Consider the following 25169-nt stretch of genomic DNA (forward strand, 5'->3'; position numbering starts at 1 on the left):
ATGTCAGGAGATCAGAATGCTGGAGACGGCCCTGGCCAGGAGCTCAGTTGGTTTAAGTGTTGTCCATAAACCAAAAGGTTGTGGGTTCAATCCCTGGTCACATACAGGAGGCAACTAATTGATGTTTCTCTCTCACATCAATGTGTTGTTGTTTTATCTCTCTCTCTACCGCCCACCCCCCTCCCTACACATCAATAAAAACATATCCTTGGGTGATGATTTTTTTAAAAAACAAAACAAAAACACACAACATCAGAGGGGGAGGATGGCGGGGGGAGAAATAATGGACTGAGAGGAGTACATGCTGGGTTCGAGGCACCCATAGAGACGCAGGCCAAAGATGCCTAAAGGGCTAGTAGAAACAGGCCTGGGAAACCAGCACTAGTCAGAGGTGCAGGCGGGGGCCCCTGAGGCTGACATGGGAAGGTTCATTGAAACATGGCACTGACTGCTGCATCCAGCTGGGCAGAGGCCACAGCCCTGGCGAATCTCATGACACGGCCAGGCATACGTCTGGGAAGTGTAGCAATGCCAGTCTCACCACGTGAGCCTGCCACACTCAGTTTCTAATCACAAGGTCATGTCATTACCTCCATTTCACAGCCAGGACCGGAGCCAAGAGGAATAGCATGACTTGCTCAGGATCACACGAGTGGCCACCCATGCCCATGCCAACACTTCAAATGTGAGGTTTCATTCCATGGCTGATGTGACCTGCCCAGGGTTCCAACGTTAAAGAAAAAAAGGCATCTTGGTTTTTCCAAACCTGTCCTCTAAACTAGACTCAAAGTGAGTAACATTAACCTCATGAAATCCCGGGGGAGGGGGGGGGGGGAGAAGGGGCACAAAGTTTATTTGAATGCTGAAGAGGTGCCCCATTTCAGGAGCAGGAGCATGAATAGCAATCCCAACCTTCTACTTGCTTCAGCTTTCATTTAGAAAGTCTTCAAAACAGAACCCTGACAAACACAGCACCGGATGGCTCCAGCAGCACTCCGTGGCCTGCACTCCTGCTGTGGCTGTGGCTGTGGCTGCTCCTCCAGACTCTCCGAGCCCTCAGGGAACAGAAGGCCTCCCCCTAGCTGTGCCTAGCTGTCTGCCAAGTGCTCACTGCACCCTGTGCAGTCACCATGCTCTTACACAAAGGCGGACCCTCCGTGGTGGCACTTTTCAAACCCATCCAAACAGCGGCACATCCACCTCGTTTGTTGGAACACTGGCTCTCAGAACCCCGAGCTGCTGTGCAAGTCTGACCGCCTTGAGGCTGGACAGGTCGCCAGCAGGCACTCTGGCAGCCGGTCCTAGCCAAGCCCGCCCTCAGGGGCCACACTTGCCATGAAGAAGCCACCAGGAGAGGATCCCCCAGGCCCACCTGTTTTGAGACTTCCCAACCAAAGTCCCAGACATCACAAAACAGAGCAGTCCTCCCCATTTCTGCTTCCTACCCAGAGATCCATGAGCTTATAAAATGCCTGCTGGTGTACACTACCGTTTTGAAGTAGTTAGTTAAGCAGCAAGACTTAACAGAAATCCAAACACAGGTATGCCCTCACCTTTAATCTACTGATGTTCAGATGTTCCTGTGGCAGCCCTCAGATCAGCCCAGGACATGGGGCTCCAGTCCTCCCACCTGCTGCGCTCACTGCCAACGGCACATGCACCCTCCTCCACAAAGGGCGGCTGTGCAGACTCCCTGCCTGGCTAAAAGCGGGGGTCAAGGTCCTGGTTTGGAAATCCTACGTCCTCACCAACCAGGCTGCCTGCCTTCCCCCTTGCACATGACATTCAAGATGCACCCTTGCTCACCTCTGATGAACACTGCCAACTCTATTATCCTAACAGAGCAAATATTTGAGCCACCTGGATAAACCTCTAGGTAGAACAACCGAAATGTTTTTCAAAGCAGATAATATGCATTATTCTTGTAATAAGAAAAGCATTATAAGTTGTTTAAATGGATCAGAAAGGTCAAATTATAAGATATTATTCTGTATTTAATTATTTTCTTTTGAAAATATGTTTTTATTGATTTGAGAGAGCGAGAGAGGGGAGAGGGTGAGGGGAGAAAAACATCAGTGAGAGATCAATCAGCTGTCTCCTGCATGCCCCCTAATGGAGATCGAGCCTGCAACCCAGGCATGTGCCCTGGCCAGGAACTGAACTGGCCACCTCTTGGTGCAAGGGATGATGCTCAACCAACTGGACCACACTGGCCATGGCTCTACTGATTTGTTTTGCTTTTACTTTTATCAGGGGAGAGCGCAAACGCAGACCCCCACTACCACAAATTACACAGTCACGTTTCCCACATTTGGGGAACTCGCAGGGGTCAGCACATCTGGAGTGCAAAGGACAAGCCTCACCTGGGAAAACTACCTTCTGATCATGGTATCTCCCCTGCCAGGTAAGTATGTTTTGTTTTGAAAATAATTTTTTTTTTTCCAGAAAGGAAGGGAGAGGGAGAGAGGGATAGAAGGATCAATGATGAGAAACACTGATCAGCTGCCCTGTACATCCCCTACTGGGGATCGAGCCTGGGGGCATGTGCCCTGACTGGGAATCTAACCAGTGACCTCCTGGTTCATGGATCAACACTCAACCACTGCACCACACCAGCCAGGCAGGGACCCTGTTTTTAATTCTTCAAATAAGAAAGGGAGAAGTGCAGGAGGAGGGACCTCTCTGTCTCCAGTTCCCACTACAAGAATGAGGTGCTAGAAGGGCAGGCAGCATGATCCACCAGAGGAGCTGTCACTCAAGGGGATCCTGGCCCACTCCCCAGCCTGAAGGAGCCCAGCCAAAGCCCTGAGCTCCCCAACCAACCAAACCTGTGTTTGTCCTAAGTGGTGACACAGTATGAAAAGTGTCCCAGACACAAAGGCAATTTGGGGTAGCCGAGCAGCCTCCAGTAACAAGGACCTACCTAATACAATCACACCAACATTCCCACGGGAAAAATGCCTGCCCCAAGATGTTCCTAGTTCTACAAAGTGGTTAAAAATGCAAGGAGCTGTGGACTTTGTAGGTGACACCTGGTCCTTTTTATAAGTCTTTACACATAAAAAAGTCAACATTGAGTGACAAGGGAAACTTAAAAGAATACGCATAGTATAATCAATTTTTTGCTTTTTAAAACTACTAGTATGTACGTGCTTAAAATTTAAAACCACATGCACATGTACTTATTCACAGAATGTCTGGGAGACATGAGACATATACTTTCCATACTTTTGTATTACTAGTACTTTCATGTTTGCAAATCGCAGGAAGGAAGTTTGAAGTACAGTTTTAAGGTCTGCACGGACGTGGATTTGGCTGTCCAGCCAGGGAGGTCAGTACCATGGCTTGCAAAGTATATGGGACCTATTAAAATCCCTCAAACCGGCAGTTAGCAAAGCTTGAGGAATCCTAAACTGTTTACTCAACTACCATCTCAAGAAAACCCAGCACCCTGTTTTAAAAACCCGAGAAGAGAAACTCCCTTCCTCAGGGGCCCTGCAGGTGGGCAGGACAGATGGCTGTTCCAACCAGAGCCACAGAGGATGTCCTTGCAGCAATGGCAGCAGCAGCAGCTGGGAACTTGTTGGAGATGCAGGTTCTCAGGTCCGGCCAGGGCTCCTGAACCAAACTCAGGGTGGGGCCCAGCCATTTGGGTTTCCACAACCGCTCCAGGATTCACCTATCACCTGAGACCCTCTGCATACACAGCCCACCTTTGTTCTTCTCCCGTGCTCCAATACTAAGACACACCATGTTTTGTTAAGACAACAGTTAAAACAATGTCAGAATAAGCCCCTTCCAGACACTCCAGTTACACACTTCTAAATGCCCCCTTCCCTGGGCACTGCCCTCTCCCTCGTGCCCAGGCAGCTGGCAGTCTGTTATGCTTCTTCCTTCTACGTGTCCCTTCAGCTCCTGTCCTCCCACCTCTGGGCCAGCCCCTCGTCCAGGCTCTGGCCACTGCAGGGCCCAACCACCTCTACCACTGCCCTCCCATTCCTGCCCATCTCCATGTAGGTAGTTCTCTCTCTCTCTCACCAGACGATGTGCCCTGAAAGCTGCTGTCCTTGTCGTTTTCTTGATCAAGATTTCCAAGTTATCCAAAGTATTTTGACTCCTTACTCCAATTATCAAAAAATCTTGCACTTGCACCCCACATATATATGTACTAGAGGCCTGGTGCACAAAAATTTGTGCACTCGGGGGGGAGGGGAAGTCCCTCAGCCCGGCCTGTGCCCTCTCGCAGTCTGGGACCCCTCAGGAGATAACGCCCTGCTGGCTTAGGCCTGCTCCCGGGTGGCAGAGGGCAGGCCCAATCCCTAGGTGCAGCCCCTGGTCGGGCTCAGAGCAGGGCCAATTGGGGAGTTGGGGCGCCGCCCCCTGTCATGCACAGAGCAGGGCAGATCGGGAGGTTGCAATGCCACCCTCAGTCACGCTCAGGGTAAGGCCAATTGGGGGGTTGGGGCACCACCCCCTGTCACACTCAGGGCAGGGTCGATGGGGAGGTTGCGGCGCCACCCCCTGTAACGCACAGAGCAGGGCCAATCCGGGGGTTGGGGCGCTGCCCCCTGTCACACACAGAGCAGGTCCCATCAGGGGGGTTGGGGCTCCTTACCCTGTCACGCACAGAGCAGGGTCGATCAGGGGGTTGGGGAGCTGCCCCCGTCACGCACAGAGCAGGGCCCATCAGGGGGGTTGGGGAGCTCCCCCCTGTCACGCACAGAGCAGGGTCGATCAGGGGGTTGGGGAGCTCCCCCCTGTCACGCACAGAGCAGGGCCCATCAGGGGGTTGAGGAGCTCCCCCCTGTCACGCACAGAGCAGGGCCCATCAGGGGGTTGGGGCGCCGCCACTGTCACACTCAGGGCAGGGCCGATGGGGAGGTTATGGCTCTACCCCATCACACACAGAGCAGGGCCCGTGGGGGGGGGAGGGGCGTTGGGGCACCGCACCCTGTCACACACAGAGCAGGGCCGATCAGGGGGTTGGGGCGCCACACCCTGTCACACACAGAGCTGCAGGGCGATCAGGGGCTTGTGGAGCTCCCCCGTATCAGGCACAGAGCAGGGCTGATCAGGAGGTTGGGGCGCCTTCCCCTGTCATGAACAGAGCAGGGCGGACAGGGAGGTTGTGTCCCCGCCCCCTGTCACATACAGAGCTGCAGGGCGATCAGGGGGTTTGGGCGCTGCCCGTCACGCTGACCCCGGTGCCGGGAGGCCTCACGACTCCGCTGATCCCGGTGCTGGGAGGCATATTAGCCTTTTACTATATAGGATAGAGGCCTGGTGCACTGGTTGGGGCTGGCTGGTTTGCCCTGAAGGGTGTCCTGGATCAGGGTGGGGGTCCCCACTGGGGTGCCTGGCCAGCCTGAGTGAGGGGATGATGGCTGTTTGCAGCTGGTCACACACCCTTCAGGGTGGGGGTCCCCACTGATGTGCCTGGCCAGTCTGGGTGAGGGGCTGAGGGCTGTTTTCAGGCTGGCGGGTGACTGAAGCTCCCAACCACTCCCTTTTTTTCATTTTTCTTTTATTCTGGGCCAGCTTTAGCTTTGAGGCTTGGCTCCAGCTCTTAGGCCACCGCTGCTGAAAGCAGGTTTCTGGCCTTTGTTTACCTTCTGTATTTGAAACAATGTTGTGATCCTGCTGGCTGAAGCCCAGCCACTAAAGCAGGTTTCTGAGGTTTTGTTTGGCTTCTATATTTGTAACATAGTTGCTTAGAGTTGCAGCTCAGAGGCCTGCAGCGGCAGGAGGGGAACGTTGGAGTCCTCTGTCACTGAAGCAAGCAAGCCTCATGTTCTCTTTAAGCTGCCTGGCTGCCAGCCGCCATCTTGGCTGGCAGTTAATTTGCATATTGCCCTGATTAGCCAATGGGAAGGGTTGCAGTCGTACGCTAATTACCATGTTTCTCTTTTATTAGATAGGATGTACCACTGTATTATGTTCATTATAAAACAAAGGCAGAAAATTTAAAAGGATGAGGTTAAAAAGTTTGTGTGTGTGTATGTTTGTGTGTGTGTACACACATGTAAGTTCTGGAATATATATGGGGGTCCCATGGATCACACTCTCCTCACCCCAAGCCCCCTCACCTGTTTCCACGCCTCCATCACCTGCAGTAAGCGGACACCACAGCTCTGAGCACCCATCCCCACCCAGCCTTCCCAACCCACTGAATGTTGTGGGGCTTCTTATATACTACTAGGGGCCCAGTGCACGAAATTCGTGCACTGGGTGTGTGTGTGGGGGGGGGGGTGTCCCTCAGCCCAGCCTGCCCCCTCTCACATACTGGGAGCCCTCAGGCGTTGACCCCCATCACCCTCCAATCGCAGGATCGGCCCCTTGCCCAGGCCTGACGCCTCTGACAGAGGCGTCAGGCCTGGGCAGGGGACCCTCATTTCCCCCCATCACTGGTTCTGCCCCCAGCCCAGGCCTGATGCCTCGGCCAGAGGCGTAGACCCCCATCACCCTCAGATCGCCTGATCGGCCCCTTGCCCAGGCCTGACACCTCCGCCAGAGGTGTCAGGCTTGGACAGGGGACCCCCATCTCCCCCTGATACTGGCTCTGACCCCCGCCCAGGCCTGAGGCCTCTGGCCCAGGAATCATGCCTGGGCAGGGGACCCCCATCTCCCTCTGATCGCTTGCTCCACCCCCCACCCAAGCCTGATGCCTCTGACCCAGGCTTCAGGCCTGGGCAAGGGGACCATCATATCCCCCCAATCCCTGGCTCCGCCCCCCACCCAGGCCTGATGCCTCGGCCAGAGGAGTTGATCCTCATCACCCTCCGATCACCAATCACCAGATCGGCCCCTTGACCAGGCCTAGGCCTCCGGCAGAGGTGTCAGGCCTGGGGAGGGGACCCCCAGCTCCCCGCGGTTGCAGGCTCCGCCCCTGCCCAGGCCTAACGCCTCTGGCCGAGGCGTCCAGCCCGGGCAGTGGGGACCCGCAGCGGCAGCAGCGCCGCGATCTCCCGCTCTGCCCCTGCCCAGGCCTAACGCCTCTGGCCGAAGCATTAGGCCTGGGCAGGGGACCCCCAGCTCCCCGCGGTTGCAGGCTCCGCCCCTGCCCAGGCCTAACGCCTCTGGCCTAGGCGTCCGGCCCGGGCAGCGGGGACCCGCAGCTGCAGCGGCCCCGCGATCGCGGGCTCCGCTTTAGGCCCAGGCAAGGGACCCCTAGCTCCTGGGACTGCCAGCTTCGACCGTGCCCAGCTCCCATCGCTGGCTCCACCCCTACTTCCTGCTATCACTGGCCAGGGCGGCAAAAGCACCTGATTCTCCGACCATGGCTGGGGGGCAGGGCAAAGGCGGCCCCAGGGTCGCCTTTGCCCTGCCCCCCAGCTCTTAGCTCCCCCCTGGGTTTCTGATCACTGTCAGTGGCAGGGGGCTTCTTCCTGCTTTCCCTTTCGCCTCCCTGCATTGTGCCTACATATGCAAATTAACCACCATCTTGTTGGCAGTTAATTTGCATATAGCCCTGATTAGCCAATGAAAAGGGTAGCGTTGTACGCCAATTACCATTTTTCTCTTTTATTAGTGTAGATTTGTGCTTCCCGATTATGAAATCACCAGCAACTGACCACTGACGGTCCATCTCTAATGGGAAGCATGGCGGTGCTGATATAAAGTCTACTCAGGCTGATGCCTGGGAGATGGGTTGGGCATGCTTAGGAGCTGGGACTCTGTGTTCCAAAGCCTGGCATCTCTACGGTATCCGACTTTCTCTCCTCAACACCCCCAGGCGCTTCCTGCTGCCCCTTGAGCCTCATCTCCCTGACTCACTGCCCCCCATGGTCTTCCCAGCACTAAACCCCACCTGATGTCTGAGTGTACCTCCCATGCTCCAAATTCAAACCCTGCTCCTGCTCCTCCCCTTTCCATAAAGGCCCTTCCCCCACCTCTCCCAGTTGGTTGGCTCTGTTCTATTGCCCGCCAACGTGGGCCTTGCCCCCCCCTCAGGTGCCCTCTCTGGCCCTTCCTCAGTACCACCACAAAGCCTCCACCTGCTTGTCTCTGCCTCCACACCAAGGTCAGGGCCCCAGTCCCTTCACCGGTACGTACTCTGCAAGATGACAAACACGGCTAAAGGATGAAAATCACAACAAAACGCCCACAGAGCCGACCCGGGAACCCAAGACTGTCTTTAAGATAAAGCTTTAAAATTCTAAATATTGAGCTATATCCTTAAGGAGTTTCACTCTTATTCAAGAAAGCTGTAAAAACAACAGTTTGAGGAAAAGAACTCTCCCACTGGGAGCCTTCCCCTAGGCAGAGCCTGCCTCTCAACTGGACATGGAGTGATACCATCTACCACTGAGTTCCATGCAACCAGTTAGGTGAATGAGGTAGATCTCTGCATTCAAAGACTATCTCCACATGCGAAGTGAAAAAGCAAATCACAGAACAATCAAAGATATAAAACCATTTACCTTTTAAAAGAACCTAAATATACTTTATAAACACCTAATGCAAAGGAAACTTTCTAGTGGTTCATACATACAGACTAGTGTCCACCAGAGACCAATGGGAAGAGAACGGGGTTAGCTGGAAGGGGGAAGAGGAGAGAGAGGGATCTTCCAAATGTTTCTATATTGTTTGGATGTTGATATTATGAATTACAATTAAGCCCCCAGAAGACATAAAATATCAACACCCGCGGTACCTTATTATCCAAACTGTAAACTACCCTTAACCACCAAATACCTTGGTTTCCATATTCTTCAACTCCACTCAGTACTCAGAGGCAGCTATGGTGCAGAAGAAAGCTACCTATGTGATCTACCTTATGAGACGGCCTCTTACAGCCAGAATGAAGACACCTCTGTCCTCACACCTTCACTGGAGAAAATCACGCTGCCTCCTCCCAGCAGGACACCAGTGATTCTGTAAACAGGTTCCACTCAAAGATAGTCTCAAGATTCTACTGCACAGCATTACAATTTAAGTAAACATTCCAAAGGCTCTTAACCTGAAATACTGAACACCATCAAATTTGGAGACATGAGTCAAAAGAGATAGAAAGAAAAATGCCAGCCCTAGCCGGTTTGGCTCGGTGGATAAAGTGTCAGCCTGCAGAATGAAGGGTCCCAGGTTCGATTCTGGTCAAGGGCACATACCCAGGTTGTGGGCTCCATCCCCAGTAGGGGGCGTGGAGAAGGCAGCCGATCGATGATTCTCTCTCATCATTGATGTTTCTATCTCTCTCTCCCTCTCTCTTTCCCTCTGAAATCAATTCAATAAAAATGTATTTTAAAAAAAATGCCAGAGACCTCTTGAGATACAGAACGTAAAATGCACTTTGAGTCTTCAGATTATTAGAGACAAATACAAATGACAAGAGGAAGACTCTCCCTTCTCCTTTCCCCTCCTCCCCATGCAATTTCACAAATAGCAACAGATGCCTGGCCGGATACAGCAGAAACAGTTGCTACATTATTAATTAGTTCTTTTGCATTTTTCCACTTCAGCATGTAAAGACTTAACATAAGGAAATGTGGCAATATTTTCTGTCATAGAAATGAATGCATCTCCTAGTTTTCTGATGAAAAGAACAGATTCGTGAAAGAAAAAGAGCAACCAAAGAGGAAACCCGTTCTCAGACTTTCCAGCATCAAGGGGGGCTGCTGCCCAGAGTGATGGAAGCGGGGGCTTTCCCACCTCATCTCAGACCTCTGTGCAGACGCAGGGACACTGCCACCCTGGGGCGAGCAGAGGCCGGAGGCAGTGTGCTGCCTGCCCCCAGCACGGAGCAGGCCCCTCAGCACACATCTGCTCTGCCCAGTCCATGAATCTGCTGGAAGCCACTGACAGCAACAGCTTCGCTGCAAACACTTCCTTTACAGCTACTTCCATGAACCCGTCAACTCAGTTTGATACTGGTGGGTGAGTCTATCTTTGAATGCCTAAGGCAAAACAAGCCAGGGGGAAAGTAGAAAAAAAAACAACCACCCTAGCGAAGAAGAAAAAGTAAATCCAGGCTCCTCACCACAGCTTCTAAGAACAGGGAGAAGCTACCACGTATCCAAACCCAGAATGTGAAGCTAGGACATAACATGCAAAGTTATATTAACTTTTTGGGGGAAAGTAGGACATTATGATTAAAAACAATATGGGAAAAAATATGTACATATAAGAATTCGTGCAAAAGGCAAAGGAAAATCTTTTTAAAAAGGAATACAACTTTGGGGTTAATTTTGCAGTTTGTAGTTGAAAAGTTTTGTTCATAATATATGCTATTAGATCTTTATTTAGAATGCTAAAAAGAAACTTGATAGAAATGAACTTCACAGCCCTAGCTGGTTTGGCTCAGTGGACAAAACGTCGGCCTGTGGACCAAAGGGTCCCGAGTTTGATTCTGATCAAGGGCATGTATCTTGGTTGCAGGCTCCTCCCCAGCCTGGGTGCAGGAGGCAACCAATCGATGTGTTTCTCTCACATAGATATTTCTCTCTGTCTTTTCCTCTCTTTTCTACTTTCCCTAAAAATCAATGGAAAAATATCCTCAGGTGAGGATTAACAACAACAAAAGAAACAGAAATGAACTTCACAACACATGTACCAAACCAATGTGAAAGAAATTATAAAAACACTAGAGGCCCGGTACATGGGTGGGGTTCGGCCAGCCCACCCCAATCGGGGCCAATCAGGCTGGGCCAGCCCTGCCCCAGATGGGCGGGACGATCAGAGACAGGGCTGACCAGGGGGAGGGGCCGCAGGTGGTTGGCTGGCCGGTCCCGCCCCCTGGTCGAACTCCCAATCGAGGGGACAGTTTGCATATTAGCCTTTTATTATATAGGATTATTATATAGGACTAGAGGCCCGGTGCACAAAAATTTGTTCACTCAGGGGGGAGAGGGGGGGTCCCTCAGCCCGGCCTGTGCCCTCTCGCAGTCTGGGACCCCTCGGGAGATAACGACCTGCTGGCTTAGGCCTGCTCCCGGGTGGCAGAGGGCAGGCCCAATCCCTAGGTGCAGCCCCTGGTCGGGCTCAGAGCAGGGCCAATTGGGGAGTTGGGGCGCCGCCCCGTCTTGCACAGATCAGGGCAGATTGGGAGGTTGTGATGCCACCCTCAGGGTAGGGCCAATTGGGGGGTTGGGGCACCATCCCCTGTCACACTCAAGGCAGGGTCGATGGGGAGGTTGCGGCGCCACCCCGTCACGCACAGAGCAGGGTCAATCAGGGGGTTGGGGCGCTGTCCCCGTCACACACAGAGCAGGGCCCATCAGGGGGTTGGGGCGCTGCCCCCGTCACACACAGAGCAGGGCCCATCAGGGGGTTGGGGCACCGCCCTCTATCACCCACAGAGCAGGGCCGATCAGGGGGTTGGGGCGCCGCCACTCTCACACTCAGGGCAGGGCCGATGGGGAGGTTATGGCTCTACCCCGTCACACACAGAGCAGGGCCCATGGGGGGGGGAGGTTGGGGAGCTCCCCCCTATCAGGCACAGAGCAGGGCTGCTCAGGGGGTTGGGGCCCCGTCCCCTGTCACACACAGAGCCGCAGGGCAATCAGGGGGTTTGGGCGCTGCCCCCTGTCACGCTGATCCCGGTGCCGGGAGGCATATTACCCTTTTACTATATAGGGTAGAGGCCTGGTGCATGGGTGGGGCTGGCTGGTTTGCCCTGAAGGGTGTCCTGGATCAGGGTGGGGGTCCCCAATGGGGTGCCTGGCCAGTCTGGGTGAGGGGCTGAGGGCTGTTTTCAGGCTGGGAGTGACTGAAGTTCCCAACTGCTCCTTTTTTTCTTTTTTCTTTTTTTTATTCTGGGCCAGCTTTACCTTGAGGCTTGGCTCCAGCTCAAGTGGCTGAAAGTAGGTTTCTGGCCTTTGCTTACAATGTTGCGAATCTGCTGGCTGAAGTCCGGCGGTATTTGTTACAATGTTTCTTAAACTGCCTGCTCAGAGGCCTGCAGCCCCAGGCGGGGAACGTTGGTTTCCTCCAACGATCCTCCGTCACTGAGGCAAGCAAGCCTCATGCTAGTTTCAAGCTGCCTGGCTGCCGGCCGCCATCTTGGCTGACAGTTAATTTGCATATCTCGCTGATTAGCCAATGAAAAGGGTAGCGGTCGTACGCCCATTACCATGTTTCTCTTTTATTAGTGTAGATGACTAAGGGCCAAAAAGAAAGATCTCACTAAATTAGGAGACAGCACTATTTCTGTAGGGGAAGGAATTTTAATGTGCTAAAATTATGAGGATTGTGATTTTACTGGTATCTTCTCTACACTTTACTATCTAGTTTTTTCATATCGGGAACATTATTCTCCTATTTCCAATTATTTCATACTTTTTAAATGGGAGCTTTTAAACAATGTTTTAAGTCTGCCTTTTCATTTCCTATTTAAAGGGAGAGGGGAGGTGGTGTGGGAGGGATCTAGGAAAGCCATCACCGAACCACAGTCCCCACCTAGACCGAGGGACCCATCCACAGCATACCACACGAGTGACCAGGGCACTGAGCACTCTGGGCCGGTGCCCCACCTCTGGCCTGGCCATCCACAGAGACAGAATTACGTGCAATGGCTGACTGTAAATCAGGCCTGGAAAATATCAGCCTTCTGTCCACAGCTATTACCAGAAATGGCAGAGTCCAAGAGAGTGCAAGGACAGGGGATGAGAATGAGGGGGCAAGTGCAGAGGGGGTGCGTGCAAGAGAGGAAAGTCGAAGGAGCAGGTGAGGAGGATGGGTGGAGTGTGTGTGCATGGGGAGGGAGTGAAACAGAAGGAGGAGGAAATGGGAGGAGATGGAAGGGGAAGGTATCGGAGCAGGTAAAGGTTGAGGTGCTCCTGCAAGAAAGGTGTGAGAGCAAAAGGAGAAGGTGGAGGAGGGGAAGTGAGTAGAAAGTGCGGAAAGTGAGGGCCTGGGTTACAGGTGAGGTGGGGTATGAGAAAGAACAGGTGGGAGTGTGAGGAGGGGAAAGGTGACTGTAAGGGGGCAGGTGCAAGGGGGTTGGAAATGAGGGGGACAGGTGCTTTGGGAGGCCTCTGGGGGAGGTAGTCAGCTGTGCAGGCATGGGGGAGGGAGATAGCAAGATGGGAACAGGCCTGTGAGCCAGCTGGGTACACAGGTACTTGTGACAGGTACCAGTGCTATAGCAGGTGGAGGGACAAAGCACTCCCACTTGGAAAGACAGGGCCCTGCAGACTCAGCACCCTGGACTAGACAGGGTGCTACCGCTGGGCCTGAGGCATGAGCCTTCCAACCATCCAAGCTGGGGTATTGGTTCTGTGGGGTCTTCAAGACAGACAACTGGTCGGGGCCCACCGGGCTATCTCCCCATTAGCCACACCAGTCATCCAATATTATGTCCATTGAATGCCAACCTAGGACCAGCATGTTCTGTTTTCAGTTTCTGAAAGTACTGTAAATATGTTCAAAGATACTAAGAATAAAATCCCCAAATCCCACCACACAAAAATATGGTTTTCATTTTCTGGGAAATTCGGACTCATTCTGAAAAAGACCACTATAACGGCGCTCGAGTGTTTTCTCTTGTTGTTTTAGTTCACTTCTTTAGAGCAATAGAAAAGCTGAACCAAGAAGTCAAACTGATGGAGTGACTACCTTGAAAATTCCGTTCTTGCCCTTCCAAATGAAGGGGGATAAGGAAAACCTCGGCCCATCCTCTGAGAAGCTCCCACTCCTGCGCCCTCCCTGCCTGAGAACAGGCTACTTTATGACACCCACACCTGGAATCGCCTTTCTTCCCAGGTGGCTCATCAACTGAAGCTATCACCTATTTAAAGAAATTCCTTTAATTTGTGATAGTATTTTTTTTAAGTATTACTACCTACCAGGTATGAGAACATAGGATTTTCACTTTATAAGCAAAAACATGAAACAGCAAAGTTAGGCGACTTACCCAAAGTCGTTCTCATCAAAGGTTTATTACCCTCATTGAGTAAAGTTTATGTCGGGTCAGTCTTCAAGTTCTACCTTTAAGGACCCAAACGATCATGCTCCTTACCCCCTGTCACCTCTGTGCCTATGGTCATGCTAACATCCTTGCCTTCACCTCCACTGTCCAAACCCTATCCATGCCCTGAATACCAACTCCCAGATCTGAGGGCCTCCCCATTCCTTCACAGTCCCTGGTCTCATTTCTCTCATTGAATGAATACCTTGATCAGTTTCTTAAAAACTACATGGGAATAGTAAAGCTGTTGAAAATAAAAATTTCCCGATCCTAAAATATGTTTCTATTCTCACAATACTTCTGACACCAAATATGTGAGCTTTTTCACACCAACAACCACTTTCCCAACTTTCTAGACACCAACTGGGTGTCAAATAATTCAATCCAGTTATGACACCTATAGCCTGGAGTTAGTTAGCATCACACCCCACAGGTTAAGGGCCCAGCCCTACAAGACTACCCCCACTTCATACTCCAATCACAAGTCCCAGGGGCTACCTACACTTCTGACAAATCAGCTATCCATCAGGGGTTTCCAGACTCCCTCCTTGGATTCCATAACTTGCCAGAACAGCTCACATAACTCAGGAAACACTTATTAAGACATTGGCATATTGTAAAGGGTACAAGTCAGGAATAGAAGGGACTAGGGCTTCCATGCCCTTAAGACAGCATAGGAACCTGGGCCCAGAAATGGAAAATACCAGGTGGCCAGGAAGCCAAGTTAAAACCAGGTGGTCAGAAGGAACTTGGGAGAAGCTGACAGCAAAAATGTCACCACTCCTCCAATCCCCGCTCAAAAACACAGAGGTGGCTGATGTTATCTCCTCCTAACTGCTTACCCACTGACCCACATGCAGTTTATCAAGGTCTGACCACTATTCCACCTTTCTAGGGTGCAGTAAGGAGCAGTGGGTCATCTTGGCCCAACAGAACAGATTTGAAGGTAGTTACCAGGCAGCTGGAAAAGAAAGTCACCAAGCCTGAGATGGAAAATTCCACAAGCCTGCCTCTTCCAAAAAGCCTGCCTTTTTGTGCAAGCCCAGTTTGTCCCCAGCTTGTAAAAGCAGCCAAGCAGAGCCAGCCCCCAAGCCAGTCCAGAGGACCTTTCCTCTGTGCTGCCTCCGAGTTCATGCACAAGCCTAATAAAACTGCCGGGATTTCTCTGGGGTTTCCTCTCCATTTCTACTTGGGGAACCCAAGAACCCTAACAGCAGTAACACCCTCTCCAGGTACACCGTCTCACAGCCCCATGCATGTTCACCAACTGGGAAGCCCAACAAATCTCTCTGTTGGTGCGTTTTTTCACGCGCTCAGTCTCCACCCAATCCTCTCCCAGGAGGCCCATGGGTGGGGCCGAGAGTGCCCACTGTCTCAAGCACAGGTTGGGCTTTCTTGTGACCAGCCCCATCCTGGGGCTGTCCAGGCCCCACCCTAAGTCACTTCATTGGCAAAAACTCACGTAGGGACTGACAGGGGTTCATATGAGTAACAAAGCCACTCCTATCACTCAGGAAATCCCAAGGTTTTAAAAACGCTGGCCAGGCCCTAACCGTTTGGCTCAGTGGATAGAGCATCAGCTTGTGGACTGAAGGGTCCCAGGTTCGATTCCGGTCAAGGGCATGTACCTTGGTTGTGGGCACATCCCCAGTAGGGGCTGTGCAGGAGGCAGCTGATCGATGTTTCTCTCTCATCGATGTTTCTAACTCTCTATCCCTCTCCCTTCCTCTCTGTAAAAAATCAATAAAATATATTTTTTAAAATGAACCTAACTTGTATAAGGCATAAAAAAAATATTTCAGGTAGCTTTGGAACACAATACTTGAAACCACACATCCTTAGTGGGATACATTCTAAGGACAAAAATAAATCCTGAGTTTTCTGAACTCTGCTGTTGGTAGTGGTACTGACGTGGTAACTGAACTGGTTTTGTCGGCATGGTAGTGCAGAGCAAATGAGGATGAATTTTTATTGCTGCCAGAACATTTTCATTGTGGGGGAGAGGAAATAGCAATACAGAATGAGGGAAGGGAACAGAAAAACTTGTGTTAGGACTTAAATCGGGGGTATCAGCATAAGCTCATGATTGGAAAAATATTTTCATTTCTTGGCTCTGTCCTCTGAAGAGCTGGAAGCCATGATCCCTCAGTAGCAAAGGACACACTAGTACTCAGACCCTGATTTTTAAACACGTTCTGCACTGAAAATCAGGGCTGCTCGGACAAACGGTCGATTCCAGGTTTGGGGCATGGAAAGAACAAGATGAGCCTGAAGCATCTGAAGATACTAGTAAGTGCTCATAGACTAAAAGTCCCAAGTGATTTAAATAAAAGAGTGGGGGTGGGGGGGAGCGGGCGGGCATGTCGTGGGTTCAATTCCGGTCAAGGGCACATACCTGGTGTCTCTCTCACATCACTGTTTCTGTCTCTCTCCCTCTCCCCTCTCCCCTCCACTCTCTCTGAAAATCAATGGAAATATCCTTGGGTGAGGATTTTATTCTTTTAATTTTTTAAAGGTGTGTGTGTAGGGGGGGATGGGGGGGACGGGTCCTAGCTGGTTTGGCTCAGTGAAGAGAGCAACAGCCCATGGAATGAAGGGTCCCGGCTTCGATTCCAGTCAAGGGCACATATCTCAGTTGCAGGCTCGAACTGGTGCATGTGCAGGAGGCAACCAATCCATGTGTCCCTCTCACATCGATGTTTCTCTGTGTGTCTCTCCCCATCCCTTCCACTCTCTCTAAAAAAAAAAAATCAATGGAAAAATATCCTCAGGTGAGGATTAACAACAAAAAAAGGCGGGGTGTAACTGATCGGTGCCCCCACACCCCCAGTTCTAATCCCTAAACCTGGAACTGTGACCCCAGATCAGCGATTTTCAGCCTCCTTCATCTCGCGGAGCACATAAGCTAATTACTGAAATTCCGCAGCACACTAAAAAGTACATTTTTGCAGACCTGACCAAAAAATAGGTATAATTTTGATTCCTTCACACCAGACGGCTACTGTTGTGCTGCCTGTTGTCATTTTTTTAATTTGACAATCTAAGGAAAAGAGATCAGTGTCCCTAACTAAATAGTCAGGTACTGCATGTTTTAAAGGCACACTGGTTGAAAATCACTCTCCTCAATTACCCACTCAGGAGGCCCAAATCCAGTGAGTGACAGGTGTCCTTACAAGGGATGAAGGAGAGATGTGACAGTCAGAAAAGCAGGAGGCACTGTGACCCAGAGGATGCACGCACAGCTAAACAGCGGGAGCCTGGAAGGGGCTGAGGAGAGAGATGGTCCTATGGACACCTGAATCAGACCATGGCCTCCAGAACTAGGAGATAATTTCTCGTTTTAACACCACCTTGTCTGTGGCAACCTGTTACAGCAGTCGCAGGAAACTAATAGAGTCAGAGAAGAGGAAGCACAAGTTATTCTTTTCTTTTCAAAAGAACACCAGTCTACAAACAGAAGGATTCAGAGAATGAGAAAATCACCAATATGTAATCCCCAGTATGAAAACCAGTGCAGGCAAAGGCTGTCAATGGGCACTGAACACACTGGCTGGAGGACCAGAGAAGTTTCTGATGTGCCCACGACCACCCTGTGTACTGGGGAAACATGCCTTTAAAATGAAGGGATGCAGTGGCCCTTCCAGGCACCCAACAGGACAACTCTGCTGTAACGCAAATCAGCAAGCATCATTATAAAGAAAGCTTCAGGAAAGCCGGGGCCCGTGTGGCTCAGCTAAACAGCAAGAGGTCACAGGTGTAATTCCCAGTCAGAGCTCATACCCAGGTTATGGGTCCGATTCCCGGTCAGGGTGCGTGCGGGAGGCAACTGGTCGATGTTTTTCTCTCACCTCAATGTTTCTCTCCAGTCTCTCTCTCCCCCCTTCCTCTCTCTCTGAAATCAACTAAAACAAACAAACGCTTTTTTAAAAGTTTAACTGAATTTAATCATAAGAAATAAATAAACCCAAAATACGGGACTTGTTTTAAAAGGTAAATGGCATGAAAAACAAGGGAAAGTTAAAGACGTAACAGCCAAATGTAATGTGGAAACTTTAACTGGATTCTAGATTTAGAAACAAACAAAAACAGAAAAGGCTATAAAAGACATTTATGTACAATTGGGGAAAATTCAAATGTAGACTGTATATTAGATATTTATGTTAATTTTTAGAGACCAGTAAAGGCAATGAGATTATATAGAAAATGCTTTTGGCCTTGGGAGATTACATTAAAGTATGTAAAGGTGAAGTATCATTATGTCTGCAAACATTTCAACGAAAAAAGTATAAAAACAGAGAAGAACTAATGTGGAAAAAAGATACAACTGTAAAAGCTAGGCAGAAGATTCCTTGGGTGTTTGCTGAATTACTCTGTCAGTAGAAAATACATATGGAAATTCTTAAAGTAAAATGTGGAGGGGTCAAAACAATTTCCAGGTTGGCCCTCCCAGATCCCACAGAGGGCTGGGAAGGCCAGGGTCCACGGAGGGCCTGCCCGCCAGGCTGGCTGAGTCTGGAGACACCAGCTACACTAAGTCTGCTTGCTCTCCCCTCGTTCTCCCTGGAGTCTGCTGGCATCAGGTGTCTAACGCGCTGTGCCCCCTCCCTGGCAGCGAGCCAGGACATGTTTGCTGAGTGAATTTAGGAGACTGATTAGATGGCAAAACTACTCCAATAAAAGTCCCAACTCAGAGAAGTTCGCATTATCATAAATGCAAAGCTATCACACATAAATCATGCTTTTACATGGTTTTCAGGGCTTAATTTTGTGCCTTTTCTGAAAATTTCAGTGGAATAACAGTGGCATGTGTAGAATAATAGAAAGGTACCATAAATACAATGTCATTACAACCAAATCCATGATACACTATAAATTAGATGAATATTACTAGATACCACAACTCCAGGTTCCAAGATGTAAAGATGAAAAAAAAAAGGTAATGACTCCTAAACTCTATTAAAATGTCGGAAAATAAACTTAGCTTAAGGTATAAATCTATGTGGACAGGAAGAGGGGAATAAACTGTTGCTGGGAGATGAAAGAGGATCGCTGAAGGCAGGGGAATTAAGAGAATGAGAGACCAGTAGTGGGAAAGGCCCAGTTATACCTTAGAACAGCGATTTTCAGCCCGTGTGCCACAGACTTTTCAAATCATGCAATATCTGACTATTTAGTCAGAGAGTACTGACCTCTTTTCCCTTAAAATGTCAAATAAAAAAATGACAAAAGCCAATACAACAGCAGCTGTCCAGTGTGAATGAATCAAAATTATACCTTTTTCCCCATCAGATCTGCAACAAATGTTATTTTTTGGTGTGCCACAGAATTTTAGTAATTCGTTGACATGTGCCATAAGAGGGAAAAGGTTGAAAATCGCTGCTTTGACAGAATTGAGAATGATCATGCCTGGTGCACTTGGACATGGGGTGACAATGCAGCTAAGACAGAAAATTTAACTTTCAAATCTGTCTAAACTGCAACATGACTGCTTCGGCAGAAGACAGGCATTTCCATCTCAGGAAAGGGCAGAATAGGAGGTCTCAGACTGGGGAGCCCACGTCCAACTGGAGGGGGCTCCCACACTGCAGGCCGCCAGGCCCCCCTGTTCTGCAGGGCATGGGGGAGCCTCGTCACCACAGCTCAGAGGACAGTCCCATGGCACGCAGGTTGTGAGGCTCTGCCAGTTCTAGTGACACAGCTTACAGTCCAGGGGCAGCTCCGGGCTCCCCATCCAACCGAGTCCTCGGCTCAAACACTAGCAGACCCTCGGGAAACCAGAAAGCTGGGGAAAGCCTGGAACAAGAAAGGGAGAAGCGGCCTGGGAGAAAGAAACTTCAGTGAGAAGAAAACTGAACAAACCAAACCATCACAAAGAGAATACAACCACAAAGACATTTAGTTTTTTTAAAAAACTAAGAGAAAACAAAGACATTCAGTTTTTTAAAAAATTCAGAAAACATAAAAGAACTCCTAGTGAAAGGTGATAGCAAAAATTTTAAATCACTAGAAGAGTTAGAGTACAAAGATAAGGAAGTTTCCTAAAAACAGAGCAAAACTTTTTTTAAAAGGAAAAAAATTGGAAATTAAAGGACTAGACCAGGCAAATCTGCATTAGCACAATAACATCCCAGAAAGATAAAATGGAGGGAAGGAAATAACCAGAGTAATTCAAGAAAACTTCCAGGACTAAAGAATCGAGTTTCTAGACTGCTCCAAGTACCCAGCGCCCTGTGTGCGAGGCACCCAGGAGGCCACGGCGGGGCTGTCAGGCTGGCTCTGCCTAGCTGCTGTGACAACCAGCCCAGGAGCCGCAGAGGCTCAGAACAAGAGCGGGGTTCTTTGGGTGGATTTCACACTAGGGGGTGGGGCGAGGGGCTCCGCACACTGACCACTGTCACCTGGAACGCTGGAGAAACCAGCCTTCCCAACTGCTGGGCCCACAAGTGAAGTGGGCACCACCCAGCCCTGGGCACGGTGATTCCAAGAGGCCACCAAACTCCAGGAGTGAGGAAAGGCCAGGGGTCAGAGATCTGGAAATACCTGGTGATGGAGAAAAAGATCCTGCAGTCCTCAAAAAAACATGCAAATCCCACAGAAAGGGACTGGCCTGACACTCCTCCTCAACACGAGAAGCCCGGAAAGGAATGGAACAATGCCTGTAAAATCCTGAAGGAACCCTTTTCTAGAATTATGCCTCCAAAAGCTCATCCTGAGCATATCTGTGCAGTGTGACATAAGGAAAAGGAAGTCAGGAGACAGGAAATGTGCGATGGGCAGAGCGCGTCTGAAGGCTGGGGCCCTTCTGTAGGAAGAGGCCCTGCTGCTTCTGCGCATCCTGCAGGAAGACACAAGCAACCAACAAAGCGTTTGGAGGTGAAGCAGCAGTAGCACCTCAAATGCAAAGTAATTTAAAAAAACACCAAAAACCATTAGCTCCAAGGAAAGCAAAAAGTAATGTACAGCATGACTCACTCTGAATGGCTTTCAGTCACACACACGAATATTAAATGTTGATCTCCCCAAAATCCCACCACACCTACATGGGGAAGGGGGAGGGGGGGTTATGAGCATGGGAGCATGGGAGCACAGAAAAAGAGAGTAAACAATCATCTTTCAAAAAAGAAAGTCACTACGTAATACATATTTACAAATGAAAACCCAAGAGGCAAAGCATTCCATGGCACAAAGAGAAATACCAAACTAATCAGCTAGAAGCCAACGCTTGCCTCTGCGGAGGGGAAAGTAGTGGCAGGGAACTCTGTTTTGCCTAACGCCTGTAGAGGCTATTAGACTTTTTAAACTATGTGCATGTTTAGAAAAAGAAAAAGAAAAAGGTGACTGGAGCTGAGTCTCTGTCAAGGGAGCTATCTAGTACGTGGACCAGATTTCTCAAACAGTCACACCTCAGCGTCTTCCAATGACCTACAGCACTGATCTAAATGCCACAAGGGCTGAAACCTGTAAGACACAATCCCTGTCCTCAAGGGCTGTTAAGTTATTAATAAACATGAGCATGGAAAAGAGCGCAAGTGCAATCCAGTGGGCATATGCTCACCACCCTAAGCATGGCAGAGAGTTATGCGGTAGCAAGAAGGGAGCCTGGGCCCCAGGAGGCACAAAAGACTGAGGGAAGGGGAGGAAAAGCCAGAGGAGGTGGAGAGAGAGAGACGAGTAGAACCTGAGAGAGGAACAGGGAGAGCATTTCTAGAAGGGAGCTGGCTTACAGGGACAACAACGTGTGTAATTTGGGAGGATGGACAGTTTTGTCACCACAGGTGAGGTTTTACTCATAATGGGCTGGCAAAATTACTAATAAGGAAAAGTAGACACTAAAAATCACAGAAGTCACTGTTAAGACATTTTCAGTGTCCTTCAACACTATCAGGAGCCCTGAGATACTTTTCCTGCAGTGTCTCAGCTATACCATCCCGGCTCTTCAGTACCACTGCCTCTGCCCTCGTCCTAAACCCCTCACAGCTAAATCCACCCACTTCTTAAGCCGGCACAGGCCTCTCCCAGGCTTGCCTGCTCAGGCCCCTGTCTGGTGGGTCAGCCTCATCGCTATACTTCATTTTCACACGCCAAAGCCACTACCCTGTTTTACATTCCCAGAACACTCCCTGCTCTTGGCTGCCACAGGACCTCTGCACATGCTGTTTCTTCTGGAACACATTCCCTTCCTCACCTCCCTATTCATTCCTACATATCCTTCAGCTCAAGCCTCAATTCCTCAGTGAAACAAACACCCTTGGTTGCTCTGACTCAAAAGTCTCTATCATAAACTCTTACGCATTCCTTTCCTTCTACCAGTTTATATCTAATTTATGGCCATCTCACCTTCTAGGCCAGTAGTTCTCAGTGGGTCCCCAAACCACAGCCAGGGCTTCCCAGTGAAGCTATTAGAAATACCAATTTTCGCCCTAACCGGTTTGGCTCAGTGGATAGTGTGGGCCTGCGGAGTGAAGGGTCCCAGGTTCGATTAAGGTCAAGGACATGTTCCTTGGTTGTGGGCACATCCCCAGTGGGGGGTCTGCAGGAGGCAGCTGATCAATGTTTCTCTCTCTCTCATAGATATTTCTAACTCTCTATCCCTCTCCTTTCTTCTCTGTAAAAAAAATCCATAAAATATATTTAAAAAAAGAAAAAGAAATGCAAATTTTCAGGCCACACCCCAGACCTATAGAATCAGGAACTTGAGGAAGGAGGCAGCAACTCGTGTTTTGCAAACCTTCCCGACTACTCAGATGCACACTGGAGTCTGAGACCCACTGCCCTAGACTCCATGACTGCAAAGCCTAGGTGTTCTGCCCTCCTTAGTGTCCCTTGGTGCCAAGCACAGTAAGGAGTTGGTAGGATTTCCTGGTTAATGATGGTGCCTCTCCGGGACCCCCTTCCCTATTAAATTCCAAAACCCTGCTGTGTAACACTGGAAACCCCCATAACGAACAGGAGCCTGTCTGTCAGGCTCTAGGCCCCAGCTCCTGGGCCTTTCCAGGTTCAAAACTTGGCTCTCCATAGCTTATCATCTGTGTGGCCATCCACAAATTTTCCTAATTTATCTTGGCCTTAATTTCCTCACTTCTAAAATGGGGATAATTATGTACCTACTTCCCAATATAATTAAGTGAGACAAAGAAAGAGACTCATGCCTGCACATACACCGTAAGCCCTAAGCAAATGTTGGTATTATTATTATTGTTGTCAAAACAATAATTATGCAACTTTAAGTGGTCTTTCCCTTGGGTCCTAGCTTTCTTAAAATTGTCCACACGCTTCCTCCCTGGCAAACTACTACATCTAACACCCTCCTTGCCTAGCAACCAGAAGCCCTTGCGGGAGCGTCCTGAGCTCCACCTCCCGCACAGCTGGGCTCCGCTAGACAGGCTGGGTCTTCCCAGAGCTCACCCTAGGTCACTTTCTGGAGTCCCCTCTCACCTCCAGAACCAGAGCTGGGAAACTCGGCTGGTTAGCAGGTGGTTCATTTCAGTGTGTCTGGTGGCCAGGAGTCAAACGGAACTCACACTGGGAGGCATTTCGGGCCCACTTTTGGTACTTGATAAAGTACTAATAGCAACAATTAAAATATACTCCCACCGAACTGATCTTAAATTAAAAAACAAAACCCAAAAACGGTTTCAGACTCTAAGAAGACACAGGGATCAATACCTGCCCTGTCTCGGGTGCGACCCTGAGTGATGACAGCGACAAGAACCGCACACAAGGAAGCGCCTGCCCGCTGGGCCAGGGCGGCCAGGAGAGCCCAGCGCCGCGCCCCGGAACCGCGCGCCCGCACACCGGGGAGCTGCCGCCGGCCGCACACTTGGCTCCCCGACAGCTAAATGCGGAATAACTTTCCTGTGGAGCAAACAGTCGCAACGCGTCCGTGCCAACAGCAACAGTGTTTGTATCCCACTGAACCGGCACGGCACGGTGGCGCGCGAACCCGGGCGTCCCGGCGCGGCACGCTCCGCTCTCGCCGGCGGCCCCTGGGGCGACGTGGCCAGCAGTCCCGCGCGTCGGGGAGCGGGAATCCGGGGCAATGGGCTGGGGCCGGGGTGCGCGGGGCTGGCCCAGGAGGGCGGCCGCGCGGGGCCCCGGTCACTGCGCTCCGGGGCAAGGGCCTCTCCGCCGGGCCGCCCGGTCTCCGCGCCGGGCCTAACCGGTCGAGGGTCTTCGCCCAAGTTGGCCGGCAGCGTTGCCGCAAAAATGTCAAGAGCGAGAGTCCGGAGCCCCCGGAAAAGGGTGGGAGCAGGAAGGCAGGCCCCCCAGGGAGGGAGACCGGGCTGCAGGGCCACCCCCGGGGCTGCACACAGCCCGCCGACCCTCGCCCGCCGCCAGGCGCCCAGGAATGAATGAGGCTTCCCCGCCGGCCGCCGGCCGCCGGCGCTCACTCACAGGCGACGTAGGCGAGCAGCGCGATGCCCAGCAGCAGCTTCATCCTCCTGCGGTTGACGGCAGACACGAGGCGCAGGACTGTCTTGCTCACCATCCCCGGGAACCCGCCGGTCCAGGGCCCTGCCGCGGGGGCGCCTGCTGCACAATGCGCGGCGGCAACAGCGGCCCACAGAGCCCCGCCCCGGCCGCCCGCGAGGCCCCGCCTCCGCGCGCCGGGTTTCCTCCTGGAAGAACCACTGCGCACGCGCGACCCCGCCCCCGACCCGCCCCCTCCCTCGCCCTCCAAACTCCCTCCCCGCCGCCTCCTCGCCCCGCAGGCGCACTGCGGAAGCGGCGCCTGGGTTTTCGAAGAATGTAGCTGGGAGGGGCGGGCGCGCGCATGCGCCTGCGGGCGTGTTTTCCCGGAGTGGCTGCTGGCGCCGGGACGCGAGAAGTGCGTCTCCAGGCTGAGGGTGGCACCGCGGTCGCTAGGTTTCCGAACCCAACCCACCTGGTGGCACGCGGTGGGCAGTCAAAAGTTGCGATGAAAAGAAATATTTGTGCTAAATTTGGCCGTGTCTTTTTGAAGTTCTTTGAAGGCTTTCCCTAAGAAAGTTGACCAGTTCTCTGGGCTGTTTTGTTGGCTTTTTTAGTTACAGTAGCAGCAGAGAAAATTATGAATCTCTAAAACATTGCTGAAGTCAAAACCCCGTGCATTTTTCTATGCTATGATCAACTGGATGTCCTTTTAAAAATAAAGGGTTTATTATTATAAAAAAAAGTAATGCTAGCCCTAGCTGGTTTGGCTCAGTGGAAAGTGTCAGCCTGCACACTGAAGGGTCCTAGGTTCCATTCCCGTCAAGGGCACAATCCCCAGTAGGGGGCGTGCAGG

The 25169-nt window shown here is 51.0% G+C and overlaps 1 protein-coding gene and 1 non-coding gene across 3 annotated transcripts in view; both read right to left on the bottom strand.

The window, feature by feature from the left end:
• UXS1 (UDP-glucuronate decarboxylase 1) overlaps positions 1-24484 on the bottom strand; it is a 115522-nt gene extending 91038 nt beyond the window's left edge. For both annotated transcript variants that reach the window (XM_059658952.1, XM_059658951.1), the window contains exon 1: positions 24299-24484. In XM_059658952.1, coding sequence (XP_059514935.1) covers positions 24299-24392 — 94 coding nt within the window. In that variant the 5' untranslated portion in view covers positions 24393-24484. The remainder of the gene's footprint in view (positions 1-24298) is intronic.
• On the bottom strand, positions 2251-2412 carry LOC132214116 (U1 spliceosomal RNA). The gene has a single exon (XR_009448209.1). It is a non-coding gene; the product is annotated as a U1 spliceosomal RNA (small nuclear RNA).
• Positions 24485-25169: the final 685 nt, after the last annotated feature.

This window comes from Myotis daubentonii, chromosome 12 (genome assembly GCF_963259705.1).
Source record: "Myotis daubentonii chromosome 12, mMyoDau2.1, whole genome shotgun sequence".
NCBI classification, from domain to species: domain Eukaryota; kingdom Metazoa; phylum Chordata; class Mammalia; order Chiroptera; family Vespertilionidae; genus Myotis; species Myotis daubentonii.